We start from the raw sequence: 15224 nt of genomic DNA on the forward strand, positions 1-15224 counted from the left end.
TTCAGGTTGCTAGGTGTCCGTTACATATCCTTAAGTCTGATATATTTTAATGTGATTATGACCAAAGTGCCAAATGCTGCACGTGCCCAGATATCCATGTCTGTCATAATTATGTTACATTGTTATATTGTTTGTAGGGATGTCAGAAAATATGTACCTGATGTTATCTTTTTTTGTCTTCTATAGCAGGTTCCCCAGCAGAACCCCGTTGGCCCCCCTGGGCTTGTCCCCCCTTCCCACACAGTCCAGGCTTCTCAGCTTACACAACCAGCAGTGTCCTCTTCACCCGTGCAGATTGGCTCTGAGACAGGAGCTGTAACCACTGCTACCCAGCTGGACAATAAGAATCCATGCCAGCTGCCCCCACAGAACCAGAGTCAGACTCATATTCAGAGCCAGATTCCTGCACTGCACCCTTCTGAGTCTCAGAATGCATCATCAGGATCTGCCAGTTTGACTCAGCAGAAACAGCATAGTGCTGTGACAGGAGCTGTTGGTCAGGGTCCAGCAGAGACCACTGTGGAGGTATGAGCAAATAACTTTTTGAAGTTCTGTCCCCATTTGCCAGCTTATTTTCCACACCTACCCACTGCATATATAACATCCCTGGACATCCTCTCCTGTCAAAATGAAATGTCTGAAAACTGTGACTCTTCATAATCCATTCTGTCTCTTATTTCGGAATTTTGTTCTGTCCATAGGATCAAGCTGCAGAGAAACACTCAGCAGGACAGAGCTATGACAGGTATTAGCCCCTTTTTCTTTAGCTATCATTGCAGGTGACTACTTTTACTAGCTAGTTTTAAAGAAATGCCTATTGGATGAAGCAAATCTGAATCAGTTGTCAGTTTTGTCAAATAAATGTACAACAATTTAAACCAATTATTGTTTGTGCGGCTACAATATAGTATATGTAGTCACACCAACACTATGAGAAGCTCAAGTTGAAAGAGTTCTTGGCCATAACTTGAGTTTGTAGCTAATGATGTTTTTGTTTAACAAAATACATGTTTTTATGGTAAAATAGAGTTTTAGGGCTGGGTGGCTTTATGATGTGTTTGAGGACAGTTTTATGAGTTGTGTCTACTTGCCTCGTTATCAAGGAAAATGCACAGAATTACAAACCATTTTTGAAATGTGTATTTTTTTCCAACTAAAACATTCAAACACAAATTACTACAATACAAAACCTTATTTTAAAAATGCACCAACTTTCATTTTTGATTGTTTTACACAGTGCGTCTCAGCTCAGCCTTTTGCATTTATATAATTGGACAGGCATTGCATAATGCTCCTCCCTGCCCAGCACTTAAATGTAGATCTTTATTTGAGCCTTTCTGGTACAGTGGTGACCAAAGGATAGTTCTACAATTTGAAGAAAATATGTCTGTAAAGCCAATGAAATGGCATGTGTTTGTCTTAAGTCAGCTACTGTTGTATACAATTACAATTGTCTTGTACTTTCTAGAAATAATTTTTTTTTGTAATGTGTTGTGCATATAAAGTATAATCCCCCACAAATCTATATCAATTTAAGATGACTTTGAGCTCTTTGTGAGCATCATCTGACAATATCAATTATGACCAAATCCTGCTGGCCATTCCACAGTACTAAATTTACAAAACCTTCTCACTGAGCTCTATTTTGAGAAGGGCCTTGAGCAATTTTATTGTGTACTGGTAAACTGTTGGCATTGTATGAAACCTCTGTATCAGAATGGGTGGGTACAAAGGAAAAGAAAGTTCACACAGTGAAACACTGTTTCCCTGACATTGTTTATAATGTTTGTAGGGATGTCAGATTGTATGTACCTGATTTATTTGAATTATTGTCACATCACCTATCTCCCTTTAACAAATACATTTTCATTGATCATTTCTTTTTTTAAATTTTGTCTCTTTTCGTTTTTGTACTTATGGATTAACCAAAACATGTATTAATGTATATACTGCTTTCCAAACACCAGTGTCAACTCGGATGCTACTTCAGGAAAAGAGATGAGTGATGGTTATGAGGGGACACATGGAAGCAAAGGCGAGGGGAAAGTCCGCAAACACCACCGCAGATCTACACGTACTCGCTCTCGACAGGAGAAGATTAGCAGGCCAAAGCTCAGCATGCTCAACGTGGGTATCCAGACTATACTTTTGAACAAAGGCTGCAGAAATGCACTCTGTGTTGGAAAACTGTTACAGCAGATAATGTATTTTGTATTCCTCCTTCTTACAGGTGTGTAACACTGGGGATAAGATGGTAGAGTGTCAGTTGGAAACGCACAACCATAAGATGGTCACTTTCAAGTTTGACTTGGATGGAGATGCACCAGAAGAAATAGCTACATACATGGTATGTGAGAAAATGAGTTGCCCCTCCTTAATCAGAAAAGCAAAAATTCATAAATGTGCTCAACGCAGTGCACTGTTGGAGATCCTTTTCTGTGGCTAAGTCTGAAACTCCTCATGTTGCTGTCCTCAGCTGCAATGCAGCAAAATCTATGTCTGTGCTTCTCTTGCTGTGTGTCTCCTGCAGTCTCTCCAAATTAAGCTAAATTTATATTTAGATAGGTGGATCAATATTTCATGGTTTAACTCCTACTGAAATAATTTTGTTTACGGTCTGAATGTTGTTTTTCTTCCTCATCATGCTTGCTCAGGCCATGAATAAAGTTATTTTAAGCACTGGGTGGTAAGATAAAACCCTTAGTGTTTTGTGGCCATTTTCCTTCCTCTCAGGTGGAAAATGATTTCATTCTGCCGCTGGAAAAAGAGGTGTTTATTGAGCAGCTGAAGGACATTGTGGAAAAGGCTGAGGACATGCTGAGTGAAGACACTGAGGGTGAGAGGAGCTCTGACCAGGGAGGCAGTCCCAAACAAAGTGATGGAGCTGGCATTCTGGGAGCAGAGGTGAGAAAGGAACTGTTGGCAGTTAATAGCTGCGATGGCACAATCAGTCTAGGAGTGCCTGTGCTTTGGGATGCATCATCTTGACAGCACTCTCAAGATGACTTTACATGCAGTGCTGCCAACAGGGGCTGCCAAAAGTACCACTCTTGCTGATGTGACATTTTGATCTAACTGAATTTCCCTTCTACAGTTTAGCCCTTTTTGGCTGCTTTAAGAAACTTTAAATGGTTATTCAAATGCAACCCATGCAGTAGTAATTGTTATCCTGTTCTTTAGGGTTTGAAGGCCACTGCACCCAGCTCCCCACAGCTAGTGTACCAGCAAAATGGTGAGGTTTTTTTTTACACCATATTTATATATTTACTTAAGGTCCATGTGAAATATTTTGTAGCATCTAGCAGTGTAGTTGTAGACTGCCTCACCCTCCCCTATGGTGACTGCTAAAAAGGCAAGAATGTGAAAGCCAATATCTGCTGTGTCCATTCTGGCCTGTTTAAGTTAGGGGAGGGGCCAACACTGGTCCACACGCAAATGTAGGAGATGAGAGTAATGAATGTTAACACTGGATGCCACATGTCATAAAATGGAAATCTGTTCTGATCTACTATACAGGGCAATACATGCACAGTGTACATCCAGCACATACACTGAACCTTCAAGCACAAAAAAAGATTTGTCATGTCTTTATTTCCATATTCTTCTTGGCTGATGTCTAAACTGTTCTCCTGAGCAGATTTTAAAATAGGTGTGGATTTATGAGCTTTTCTCTGTTGATGTCCTTGACAGTCCTCCACACTGGCAAACGCTGGTTTATCATCTGTCCAGTGGATGAAACTCCCATGTTCGACAAAGAGAAGACTACACCTCAGACCTCTACAGCCCATGGTATACTGCATACTTGGATAATTACAAAGCATAATTAATGCTAGTCACATTTCCACAGATTATGTCTTAATGAGCAGAAATCTTTTATGAGGATGGCTGTTTTCTAGGGAACACACAGAATTATTCCATTGTCTTGCTGTTAATTCTGAAGATGCTATGCATGCTCTAGTGTGTGTGTGTGTGTGTGTGTGCGTGCAGTTCAGCTGTTGGGGTCAGTTATATAAGAGTGCTTCTGCAGTGGTTCTAGGCAAAAATGAAGGGCAGGATTTATACTCCAGCTGACAAGTGCCTGATGGGGGGAAGGCATGCAATGATGTAACACTCTGGCACCCACAGGACCCTGCCTCCCTTCTTCATGTCCCACGTGTTTAACTCCCAATCTGTTCTTCTTCTAATTAACTCTTACGTTTTGATTTCTCTAGAATCTGAAAAGCCTGTGTTATCATCAGCCAGGTCCAACAGCAGTGTTGCTGCAGTGTCTACCCCAGCTGCATCTTTATCCTCACAGAGCCCGTCCCCCTCCTCTCTGCCCTCTGCAGCCCAGTCATCAGTACAACCTCAGGACCAAAATGTGGGCAAAGCTAGGGTCCAGCAGCCACAGCCCTGTGTAACAAAACATAACCTTGCTGCTGCAGGTGTCAGCCATAACACCTCCCTTCCTGCAGAGGAGCCTTGCATCTCAGCTGTCTCTATGGTAACAGAGATGCCATGCTGTGCTATTGTGCCACCTGTCTCTCTAGAGGTGAATGCCAGTGATAAAGGGGCAGCTGGTGGTTTGGCCTCTTCTCAAACTAATCAGCCTAACCTGAAGACCAGTCCTACTGGAGAACTACCCCCTCAGGTGGCTTCCCATCAATCTGTGGTTCTGCAGCAACCTTACGCTGCATCAATGCAGCCAGTGACGTCCCAGCCCCAAAGTCCAGCCCATCAATCTTCCCAGGCCTCTCAGAGTTCCCAGGTGTCAACCCAGCAGCAGTCAGCAGCAAGTGGTGGACCAGGGGAGTCAGATAGTGAGGGACCACGAAGGGTGGAGTTTGTCGACCGCACCATCAAGACTCTGGATGAGAAACTAAGAAACCTTTTGTACCAGGAGCATGCTCCAGCCCAGTCTTGCAGTTCTACCTCTGACCCCCAGGCCTCCACCACAGAGGGAGTGAGCGCAACACCAGTCTCAGACAGCCAAAGCACCGAGGGAGCACTTACAAAGAAGAAGGCAGAGCTGCTGGTAAATCCATATTTTATTTGTCTCTGTATGTGTGTGAGTGAGAGAGCGATAGAAGAGATGTGACCATTCATACAGTGGTTAGTAAATTAATGGCAGCATCCTTCATTGGCTTCCTTGCTTTTTTGTATTGATTTGACTAGTGGCTGCAAAGAACAAGACTAATATTGTGTTTAGGTAAAGGAGAGGATAACAAAATTACTGCTGTCAGCCAGATAATTCATCATAATCCTCCTCTGATGTCTTCATTTTGTGTGTGTGTGTGTGTGTCCTTGTGTGTACATCCAAAAACAAAACAGGGTCTGACTCATTCAAACAAAACACAGGTCAGAGGAGGATAATGGTTAGCCTTAGCCCACTGATGAACTCCTTCTGGCAAATTACCACTTTTCAATTATTACAACCTCCCACATACTAACACACCTTTCTCTCTTTTTCTGTTAGCCTCAGATACCTGAGCGTACAGATGCTGTGGGTGCACTAAGTGACTCTGCCTTGGCAGGTAGGTTGAAGTCCTTTATTATCTCCTATCATTACTGCACAACAGCTTGAAAATAAATATGTAAAAAAATATATATATAATATATATTCTCTGTGATTCCTCAGCCACTAATAGGGTTTCAAGCAGAAGAGATGCAACTTCCACCTCAAGTTCATGTGGTTCCAAGAGCCGTTTTCAAGTAAGAATTCACTTTCAAAACTTGAAATGACCAAATCTGCTCAATATAAATGTCATTTCACCAAATTTAATGAAATTGCAGGTCATGACTTATGCCATTGTCTGTCCTGTGCCAGTTTGTTGTTCAAACATTGCATTAGTTGATGATGTTGATGGACTCTAATTTTGTTATCAACATTGGCTTCTTTTCCTGCCAGATCATCCCCACCCCACCGGATGTTATTTGCCATTTAGAGAAAAGCAAGACGAGCCACAGTACCTGTAGTTCTGCAGCACCCTCTAGTGGTTCTGGAGGGTCTCACAGTCTGACGAAAGGCCCAGGCAAGACTGAGAAAGATGGTATGCTTGTTGGCAAGTCATCTGTATCTGCTGCACCAGATGATGAGAATGCAGAAACCTCCAAACCCCACAGCAACCGTTACTCCGCCCCGCCTAACTTCTACCAGGCCACCCCTACTTCCAGCCCAGATAGCACCCCTTGCCATATTCCCCGTGCCCAGACCATAGACACCTCCACACCTCGCCACTACCACCACTCCTCTCACCTGTACTCTGATTCAGCAGATGAAGAAAGCAGCAGCATAGCCCTCCCTCCCCACCCTACTCCCCCTGCCCATGCCCTGTCTGAACACAGCGGAAGCGACCTCATGAAGAGGGCAGTGGCTTTCCTGCGGCGTACCGGCCGGAGCAAAAGTGAGCAGAGCGCTGATTCACCGAGCCGGCAGCCTGTGGCAATGAACGGTCATGCTCCTTCGCCTTCTGCAGGACATGCCCAGTCATCCTACATTAGCAGTGACAATGATTCTGAGTTTGAGGATGCAGACATGAGGAAAGAACTGCAGAAACTGAGAGAAAAGTAAAGTAACTTGCATACTTACCTACAACTAAAGCTGAAAAGTCTGTTATTACTGTTTTTCATACACTGTGATGTTCAGTAACTACTTTCAGAGTTTGAAATTACTAATGTATATTTGACATTTGATTTGCTATTTATTGACAGGAATCTTGTACCACACATGATGACATTATGTCAGGCACTGACTGGAAAACTGCCATAGTGTAACGCTACTTCGCTTCTCTGTTATTTGAGTGGAAGAATCAAGTGACTGAAGATCAATTACAGCAGTCTATCTAATGCTTGAGGCTTTAAACACACAACAAAATGAACCAGTCTTGAATCTATACATTTAAACTATTAATTATTATTGAAAATATATATGAGAATCGGCACCGTGTCACAAAATTAATTATAATATTACAGTTATTAGTAATAGCCATCTATCATTAAGTGAGTCATAAAAATTGCACTATCTTGAGCCGCAGCGTTGGTAATATATCAAGTTGAGTTGCTTCTGATAATAAGTCATAATTTCAGCAAATACACCTGGTAGTCACAGCTTCGGCTACTGCATAGAACATTTTTATTGTAGTAAATGTCCTACAGTAGTGTAAAACAAACTTACTCATACAATGAGCATTATTTTCTGATGGCTACTGTCAGAGTTTAAGTTACTTTGTCTCCATTCTTTTATTAGACACATGAAGGAAATCTCAGAGCTGCAGGCCTTCCAAAGGAGTGAGATTGAGCATCTGTACAAGGAACTGGGTAAAACTCTGCCTCCGAATGTAGGCCTTCTTCATGCTGCACCTCCAAGTGGCCGCAGACGCAGGGCTAGCAAACATAAGCTGAAGGCTGGAAAACTGCTCAATCCAATGGTGCAGCAGCTCAGAAACAACCTCAACACCAACAGTGTTGAGAGAAAAGGTGTGTGGGAAGGGATGGTGTGGTGATAACTGGTCCGTGTGTTATTTGTGTGTGTGTATATAAGGGCATTTTCAGTTGGAAGCGTGCATCTTGTACAAGTGGAAAACGGAGAGGTTTAGGAAAAAAATGTAGGAGTGTGTGATTCATAAAGTGATTCACTCTGACTCACATTCTCTCTTTTTTTTCCCTCTTATTTTTTTTTTTCACCAAGGTGAGAGTGCTGCCAGTTCTTCTGGCTCTCCTGCTAAAAGTTCAGTTTTATCAGATGGCTCGGCCCACTCCAGTGGAAGCTCCAGCTCTGGCAGTCAGCCCAGCACTGCCCCAGAGCAGGTCCATACCCAACAGCCTTGTTCCTTGAAGGGGTCTTTTTCCTCAGACAACATATATGCTGGTCTACACGGTGACAGAATGGCTTCCCAAGCTAACGTTGCCCAAGGTATGCAATATAGGTTTATACATATGTTTGTGTGTGCGTCCAAAGTGCTGCAAAGTGGTATTTTCACGACATCCTGCAAATCATACTGTAGCATTTAAAGAGGTTCTCCTTTTACTGAACTAAACTGCAGTTGGAGAGCCACTTTTAGAAAAGCACAGGTAGAGGAAAGCAGAATAGTAATAATAATAATGTACTGGAAACCATCTGTGTTACAAGTATTATAAAGATTCCTCTGTGAAATTTCTGAGCTTACAATAACTGACTTGTTATGTCAATGTATGAATACAGTATTTTTCTTCATCTGATGTAATGCAGTTTTTGGTAAGTTAGGCTAATTTTTCTCTTTTTTTCCAATATACATTTAAAATTTATAAGCAATATCTTAGGTGGTGTTTTCACTGTGCAGTTTCAGTTTACACTTGAACTCGTAAACGTTTTTGTTTGCTTGCATGACAGAATCTCTTATGTTATAGATCAATACTCTACAAGATTAGAAACTCTTGTATGTTGTATCATAATTTTGTCCGTTCAAAAGCTATGATACAGCAGGTTTTTTTTCTTGAGTAAGGTCATTTAAAAGCATGTGAATATAATGGATTATATCAGACACAAAATTCAACCTCACAACCAAAATACACTAACCTGATGTTTTTTCCAGCATACCTTAAAAGTCTGTACATTATAATTAGTGGAAGATATCCCATCATTTTAAAACAAACAAAAGATCTGGAGACAATGTAGTGCCGTCAGCTTATCATGAACTCCTTCTTAGTATCCTTTGCTGCTGCTTTTAATGGTGGAGGTCTCATCCCGGTCTCTGTGCACTTTTACAAAGTGTCTCTCTTGTTTCTTCTCTTCTTCCCTCTTATATTCATTTTTACAGGCTGGACGGTTTACCACCAAACGTCAGAGAGAGTCACCTATAAGTCTAGTAGCAAACCACGCACTAGATTCCTCAGTGGACCTGTGTCTCTGTCCATCTGTTTGTATTTGTTCTTTTCTATTTCCCCTCACTCATTCCATCTTTCTGTTCTTTTACCTGCCTTTCTCTTCTGTCAGCCAAGTTTTGTTTTTTTTTATGTAATACAGCAGATTTCTATTTCACCCTCCTCTCAGGCCTTCTCACTTACATCCCCTATTTTTGACTCTTACCGCTGGCCCCCTCCCTCAGCAATAGTAAAGCTTGAGTTTGATATCTTTTTTTCTGCCAGCCAGAGGGTATCCCTCACACAAACAACATTTATATAAACAAAAGTCAGCAAAACATGTGCAATCAGGAAATGTTTGCTTTCAATCTGTAAGCATAAATAATAAAGTGTAGTACACTCTCAAGTAATTATTGCTTTGTGTTTTAGCTGATCAGCATATTAATAATTAACCATGCTTAAAAGATGAACTTCTCCTAAAGTGGTTCATGCCAGTGCAATTAAAGCCACTGTACATAGAATTGTTTTTTTGTTTTTTTTTTACTTTGACGCCCTCCTTTGGTATATGAAGAAAGGCTGATAGATGATAATTCAAGCAAACTGAAAACCCAGAATTAAAACTAATATAGGCAGCTGCTCATTTTCAGTTTTGCTCAGCCTTTTTTACTTTGACCTCTTCAGAACAGTTGCAATATGACTTAAAATTTCTTGTTTTCACATAAAGCGCTTTAATAGATGGATTGTTTAAAAAATACCTAGTAATATGTGCAGGTGCAGAGTAATTCCAGTATTATTTCATTATTTTGTATGATGCGTTTGCACCACTGCTACTTTACTAGTGTTCAGTATTTTGCACAGTCATTCTATATCATATGTGTGTGGCCTCCTGTTATCTTGTGGCAGTGCCATTCTTATTACTCGAATCCTCACAGGAGATTCCTTCCTTTGAGGGGGTTTTTATATTATATTATGTTCCCAACCTGGTAAATATTGTCTGGTGGTCAGAGGATAAGACAGAACAGAAGATGGGTAACTAAATTACTTCAAATTCTGTACTGGGTCATCAGGATCTTGGCGTAAAGATGTAGAAGGAAACATTTCCTGCATGTACATGTGTCCTCTACTGTTCATTAGCCTGCAGTAACGAGACAGTACATCTTATTTAAGGTTTTTGAGGTACTGCACACAGTCTGTCCTCTGGCAATATTTCAGTACCACAATTACATTCATGGCCAGTCATTTGTGGATATTTTGCCTAAAATCCCCCACCCCTGCATACAAATGCTTTGCAGTGCTTCTGGCTTTCAAATCAGACACAAGCAGAGTGGGGCTTGTGAATGGCAAGTCCTCTCCAAACATGGGCCTGAGGTCCAATTTAAAACAAGACAGGAAGCCTGTGTATCTACGTGTGTATGAGATTGTGTACATGTGTGAAAGACAGACCCAAATCCTTTTTAACACTTTATTTATTTCTTGTGTGTTTCCATCCACTGTTAATTTTGATTGTGTAACATCTCCCAAGTCTAGGCACTTTGCCCAAGTCAGCAGTCCTCTGTATGCTAATAGAGACCCCCCCCCCCCCCCCCAGTCCTTCCCTGATAAGCCAGGCCCTTTGCTGTGATAGAAGCGGGCTCTCTCTGTCCCTCATGTTTGGACGGAGAAGACGTGCATGATGCAGGCGCCAGGCAGGGCACTGATGGAGACTTGCTCCGCCATATGAAGGGCTGTATCATCAATATTACTTCTTCTTTTTCCCCTCTCTGCCTTTTGAGTTACCTGCATGTTTCTGACAGTTGCTGACTCTGATGCGTTCTAGCTAGTTACCTGTGTGCTCCTTCAGTTTTGTTTATTTTGTTTCACAGGCATTCTAACATCGGCAAATGCTGAACTAGAAGGGATCTCTCTATAATCCAGAATCCAGTCTTCCTTTCTTAGAACATGCCATTATTCTGTCTCTCTATCAATGAATTGGCCAGTAATCCATATTCAGTTACTATTCAGTTTCTGTGTAAGGTTGACTAAAATGACAATGGCCATAGTTAAGTTTTGCCCAAGATGGCATTGTAAAGAAAAACAATAACGCCATTTTTCTCCCTTGTTTTCGCTAAGTTTATTTTACAAAAAATTTTCAATTTGAAGGTCTTGGGGTTGCAGGAAGAGGTTAACATGCAGCATAACAAACCAAGGCTAAGTGTGGTTTTTCTTTTTTTTTTTGTTCTTTTTCTAAGCCTGTCAGAAGTTTCCAATTGATCATTTTGAAGAAAACACATAAGCACTTTCCTCCAGTCCTTCTCACTGAATTTTAAACCCCTTGTCCTCTCCTGTTTCTCTCCCTAATTGTTTTGATAGCTGAATGTGCTTTTGAAGCAGCTTGTCCACATACCTGTGGTGTGCAGTGTGTCCTAGCCTAACTGTTTCTGTCTTGTGCTGTTTTACCTTTTTATAGGGTCCACTCTGAAACGACTATGTCTAGGCAAAGAGCGCAGTAGTAGTAACTATCTCATTTACTTTCTTACTCTGTCTTTCTAACTCTGTCCTCACTATTTCAGTCTCCCTTATGTTTGTATGTGCACTTAATTTGATCTTTTTTGGACACTTAAGATGTGTCATTCCTCTCTGAAAACATGGGTACTATACAGACTTTGTTATGGTTTTTGTTATGTTTTGTTTTACTGTTGTCGTTGCATGGCACTGTGCCTACTTGTGTTTGCTAATTTGTGTCATTGCTTGCGTACCAAACATTTCATTTGTCTGTAATTACTCATGACAGTCATTTTGTTATCTTTCATGTAATCTTTTGGCTGCTCTTTTGGAAAATGTGTCGCAGTAAAATAAGTTGCAGCTATTCACAGGTACTTTAGCCTCAACCAAACCTTTGAAGACTATTTTTCTCAAATTAAGGTTGGCATCACAACCGATAATGTTATAGGTTAATTGTGGTAGAAGTGCCTTAAATTACTGTGGCCGTAAAGCAGCCAATTGATATGTTGATTTTATAAACGGTGGCAAATTGTTAAGACCGTAATGTCTTTTCAGGGTCCTCTCTGAACACGCCTGCAGCTCAGACCGCCTCCCATCAGACGCCGACGTCTCTCACCACAGCCACGCCGTCTCCTCAGCCAATCACACGTCTTGCTCAGGTCCAGACCAACAACAGTAACAACAAGAGGGGCACGTTTACTGACGATCTTCACAAACTAGTGGATGACTGGACGAAAGAGACAGTGGCAGCAGCCCATCAGCCACGCCCCTCCCTCAATCAGATCAAACAGCAGAGACTCCGGCAGGAGCTGGATGGCAGAGCTCCACCCAGAGGAGCAGCTTCACACGAGGTATTTGGAAGGGAGCGTGATGACTTAGGATCAGTCTTTGTGTAAATTTGGGACAATGGATGGACAGTTTTGTACCACCTGTAAACTCTCTTCCTTTCCAGATGAAATGCCGTGTTGGATCCAGCAAGTTCCAGCTTCCTCTGTCCTGCCCCCTGACTTCTACTTTAGGTCCAGGTATGCCTAAAGCCCTGGCTCCAAACGCCTCTGCAGTGCCCCCTCCTGGATACCTTTTGCCATCAGGCTCCTATGGCGGGATGGTACCCAACCCTCTTTACCCCCCGCAGTGGCCTGGTTTACCTAGTCCTGTAGGGTCTGTGGGTCCTGTAGGCCTGCTTGGTGCTGCAAGAATGATGCCCTATGTCACAATGGCAAACCCAGGAATCCAAGCCTACCCTCTGGTTATGCACAATGCTGAGAATGGCGCCTGTCCGAAAACCACTAGGACTACTTAATCCACATATTAATATTTGTTAGTGTGTATGGGTAGGACAGTCCACTTTGATCTGGTTCAGCAGAGCCACACATGTACATAATTTGATCTTGTAAATAACATGATGCAAGTGTTGATATTCTTGATACAACACCTATATCTGTAGTTCGCGTGAGTGAGGTATGCGTGTTATATTATACAGTAAATGTTAAGTATGTATGCCTGAATACCTAATGCTTTTTGGCTTTGGTCTTTGTCTAAACTCAGCCATACATGACAATTTGTCAGCAATCAGAAAAACATTTCACTTTATTCTTTAATATGACAGTTTTCACGTTGATTTTTCTCTTTTTTTTTTTTTTTTTTGCCTTTTTCTACATGTATGTACACTTTACACACTACATGAAAATCCAAATACCAGTGGTTTGAGATACAGAAACAGGGCAGTATTTAAGATGAGAAGGAATGTAGTGCCTTGGACATTGATTAATATATTTCTTTTCTTCTGTGAAACAAAGCATGTCAGCATCCAAGTTGTTTTAGCTTGAGTGCAGTCTCATTTTTAATGCATTACAGACACTTTTGTTTTTTGGTTTACATAAAAATGCCCTTGTAGTACTGCACTATTAACACAATATATGCTCTTATTTAAATAAAATCATGTTTTAATCCTTGTTTACTTTCCACCCCTGTGACAGATGGAATGCCATAGTGGTGAGATGTACTGTTGCCTTGCAGAAACAAATGGTTAATGAACGACTGAAGATGGGAAAATATTAAAAAAAATATATATATACGCCAGCAGCCAAAATCCACTTTTTCAGGTCGAATGGTTCACTTGGACACAGCCTCTTTTTGATAGGACAATAGGTGCGTAGGACAGCACAAGAACTGGCAGTGTTGTAGCCTTGTGCTTAGATGAAAGGCAGTGTCCAGAGCCTATGATACTGTACATAGTCCTTTTATACAGTATATGCCTCTGGTAGTGCTCTTATCAGAATGTAGCAATTCATATGTGAAGGTGTGAGGCTTAAAAGTGCAATTTATCCCCTCCACAAAGCTTTGATCGTGGCCTTGCCACAAGCCTTATCTCTGACGTGTGCAACAGGAGCAAGCTGAAAAGTTGAACAAAGTTACAAATCACCCAGCAACACAGATGTTACCAAGCAAAGTATAAACACTACACACACCACCAAGCAAGCTCAGAATTCACTACTGCTAAATGTTCTTTCAACTTGGCTGTCCTATTTACAGAGCATACACTGTAAACTTTCCTTGTGCAATCACCAGTTCAGTCTGATGTTTATAAAATGATTTTATGTTAAAAGCTTGATCTTTTTGGGATGCTGCTATTGTCTGAGGTGATTCCACTGTACAGTTGAACGTTTTCCTCACATTGGATGGTACTTAAAAATAAAGATCCCCTTCGAGTTAAAGTAACAAATAAGAGTCTCACAAAGCAGTGTTATTGCCTTGTTAGAAGTTTGATGGTATGTTTTTTTTCTGCTCTTTTTTGATGACAGCCTTTTTTCTTTCTTGTCAGTAATATATTACAAAATTGAAAATATACTTGATGTGGGAGATTTGCACAACATTTCGTCTCCCTTAAATTTAACCTGTGTTTAAAAGTTTCCAACAGTGTATATAGTGGGTTTCACCGCCTGTATTTTTTTGAAATCACTGACAAGCATGGCCAACTTTTCATGTTTCCTAAAGCAAAGTTAAAATGACACAACTATGGTTATAAATGTCACATCTCCACATTTGAACAGTTTCAGCACCCCAGTCCTGCCAAGCTGTGAACTGTACAGTTTTCTTGTAGTTTATATTTGTACATTTTGTTTGTTTGACTGTTTAGAAGTGATGGTGATGGTGGTGGAGGGGTTGCTTTGATGTATATTATTCCATCAATTCGGTTTGAATTGGACTTTTATAGGATATTATGCAGAGTCTTCTGCTTTGGTGATATACTTCCAGTAGTAAGAGATTTCTGTTCTCTGTTACACTTGTATCTGGTATGTTTTTGTTTTTTTTTTTGGGTTCCACCTCTCTCCCTGCTAACTGACAGTGAGTAGAGGAGGGAATAACAGTGTAATGTTGGCATATTCATTTGGATGCAGTGATCAAACAGAGGACTGAGATGCACAGAGGAGGAGAAGGAGGACCAGAGCTGACACTTCCTCCTCTGCTCATCTCATTTCTCTGTGGACAACATTGCCCCCTGGTGAACAAGCTCTGTATGTCAAAAAGGCTTGTATTTCAGATGTGTGGGATAGCTTTTGCCTGCTCTGTGTCCCACTGCATAACCCCACCCTTCCCTGCTGCACTCTAATCACAGACTGTATGTTGAGAGAGAAATAAATATTATTTTGTGCTTGACTATGTGGTGTTGGTGTTTTTGATTGTTTTAATTTATTGTGTACATGCAGAAAAACTTAATAAACTCTTGGCTATTTTTTTTTTATATGAATGGTGTTTCAGTGCTGTAACTTTATAAAAACTAATATACACAATGATTTTCATACAATCATTGTGTTTGTCGCATAAACTGAAGGTTTCACGTTAATTCCTGCCAACATCCCTAAAACAAATCCACAGATTCGCAACATTAACACGACTCGCGAGAAATTTTTAATCATGAGGAA

The 15224-nt window shown here is 41.0% G+C and overlaps 1 protein-coding gene across 11 annotated transcripts in view; it reads left to right on the forward strand.

Moving 5' to 3' along the window:
• Positions 1–14958, forward strand: part of LOC115422168 (serine/threonine-protein kinase WNK2) — a 41128-nt gene extending 26170 nt beyond the window's left edge. For 5 of the 11 annotated variants that reach the window (XM_030138271.1, XM_030138274.1, XM_030138272.1 and 2 more), the window contains 17 exons: positions 187–525; positions 702–745; positions 1968–2127; positions 2231–2347; positions 2734–2904; positions 3181–3232; positions 3691–3789; positions 4212–5014; positions 5456–5513; positions 5618–5691; positions 5888–6546; positions 7226–7455; positions 7667–7891; positions 8775–8873; positions 11264–11308; positions 11854–12149; positions 12251–14958. In XM_030138271.1, coding sequence (XP_029994131.1) covers positions 187–525; positions 702–745; positions 1968–2127; positions 2231–2347; positions 2734–2904; positions 3181–3232; positions 3691–3789; positions 4212–5014; positions 5456–5513; positions 5618–5691; positions 5888–6546; positions 7226–7455; positions 7667–7891; positions 8775–8873; positions 11264–11308; positions 11854–12149; positions 12251–12601 — 3822 coding nt within the window. In that variant the 3' untranslated portion in view covers positions 12602–14958. Of the gene's footprint in view, positions 1–186; positions 526–701; positions 746–1967; positions 2128–2230; positions 2348–2733; positions 2905–3180; positions 3233–3690; positions 3790–4211; positions 5015–5455; positions 5514–5617; positions 5692–5887; positions 6547–7225; positions 7456–7666; positions 7892–8774; positions 8874–11263; positions 11309–11644; positions 11670–11853; positions 12150–12250 lie in introns of those variants that run through there. The other 6 variants (XM_030138282.1, XM_030138273.1, XM_030138279.1 and 3 more) reach the window with 4 other exon arrangements.
• The last annotated feature ends 266 nt before the right edge of the window (positions 14959–15224 follow it).

Source organism: Sphaeramia orbicularis, chromosome 7, assembly GCF_902148855.1.
Source record: "Sphaeramia orbicularis chromosome 7, fSphaOr1.1, whole genome shotgun sequence".
Taxonomy (NCBI): Eukaryota; Metazoa; Chordata; class Actinopteri; order Kurtiformes; family Apogonidae; genus Sphaeramia; species Sphaeramia orbicularis.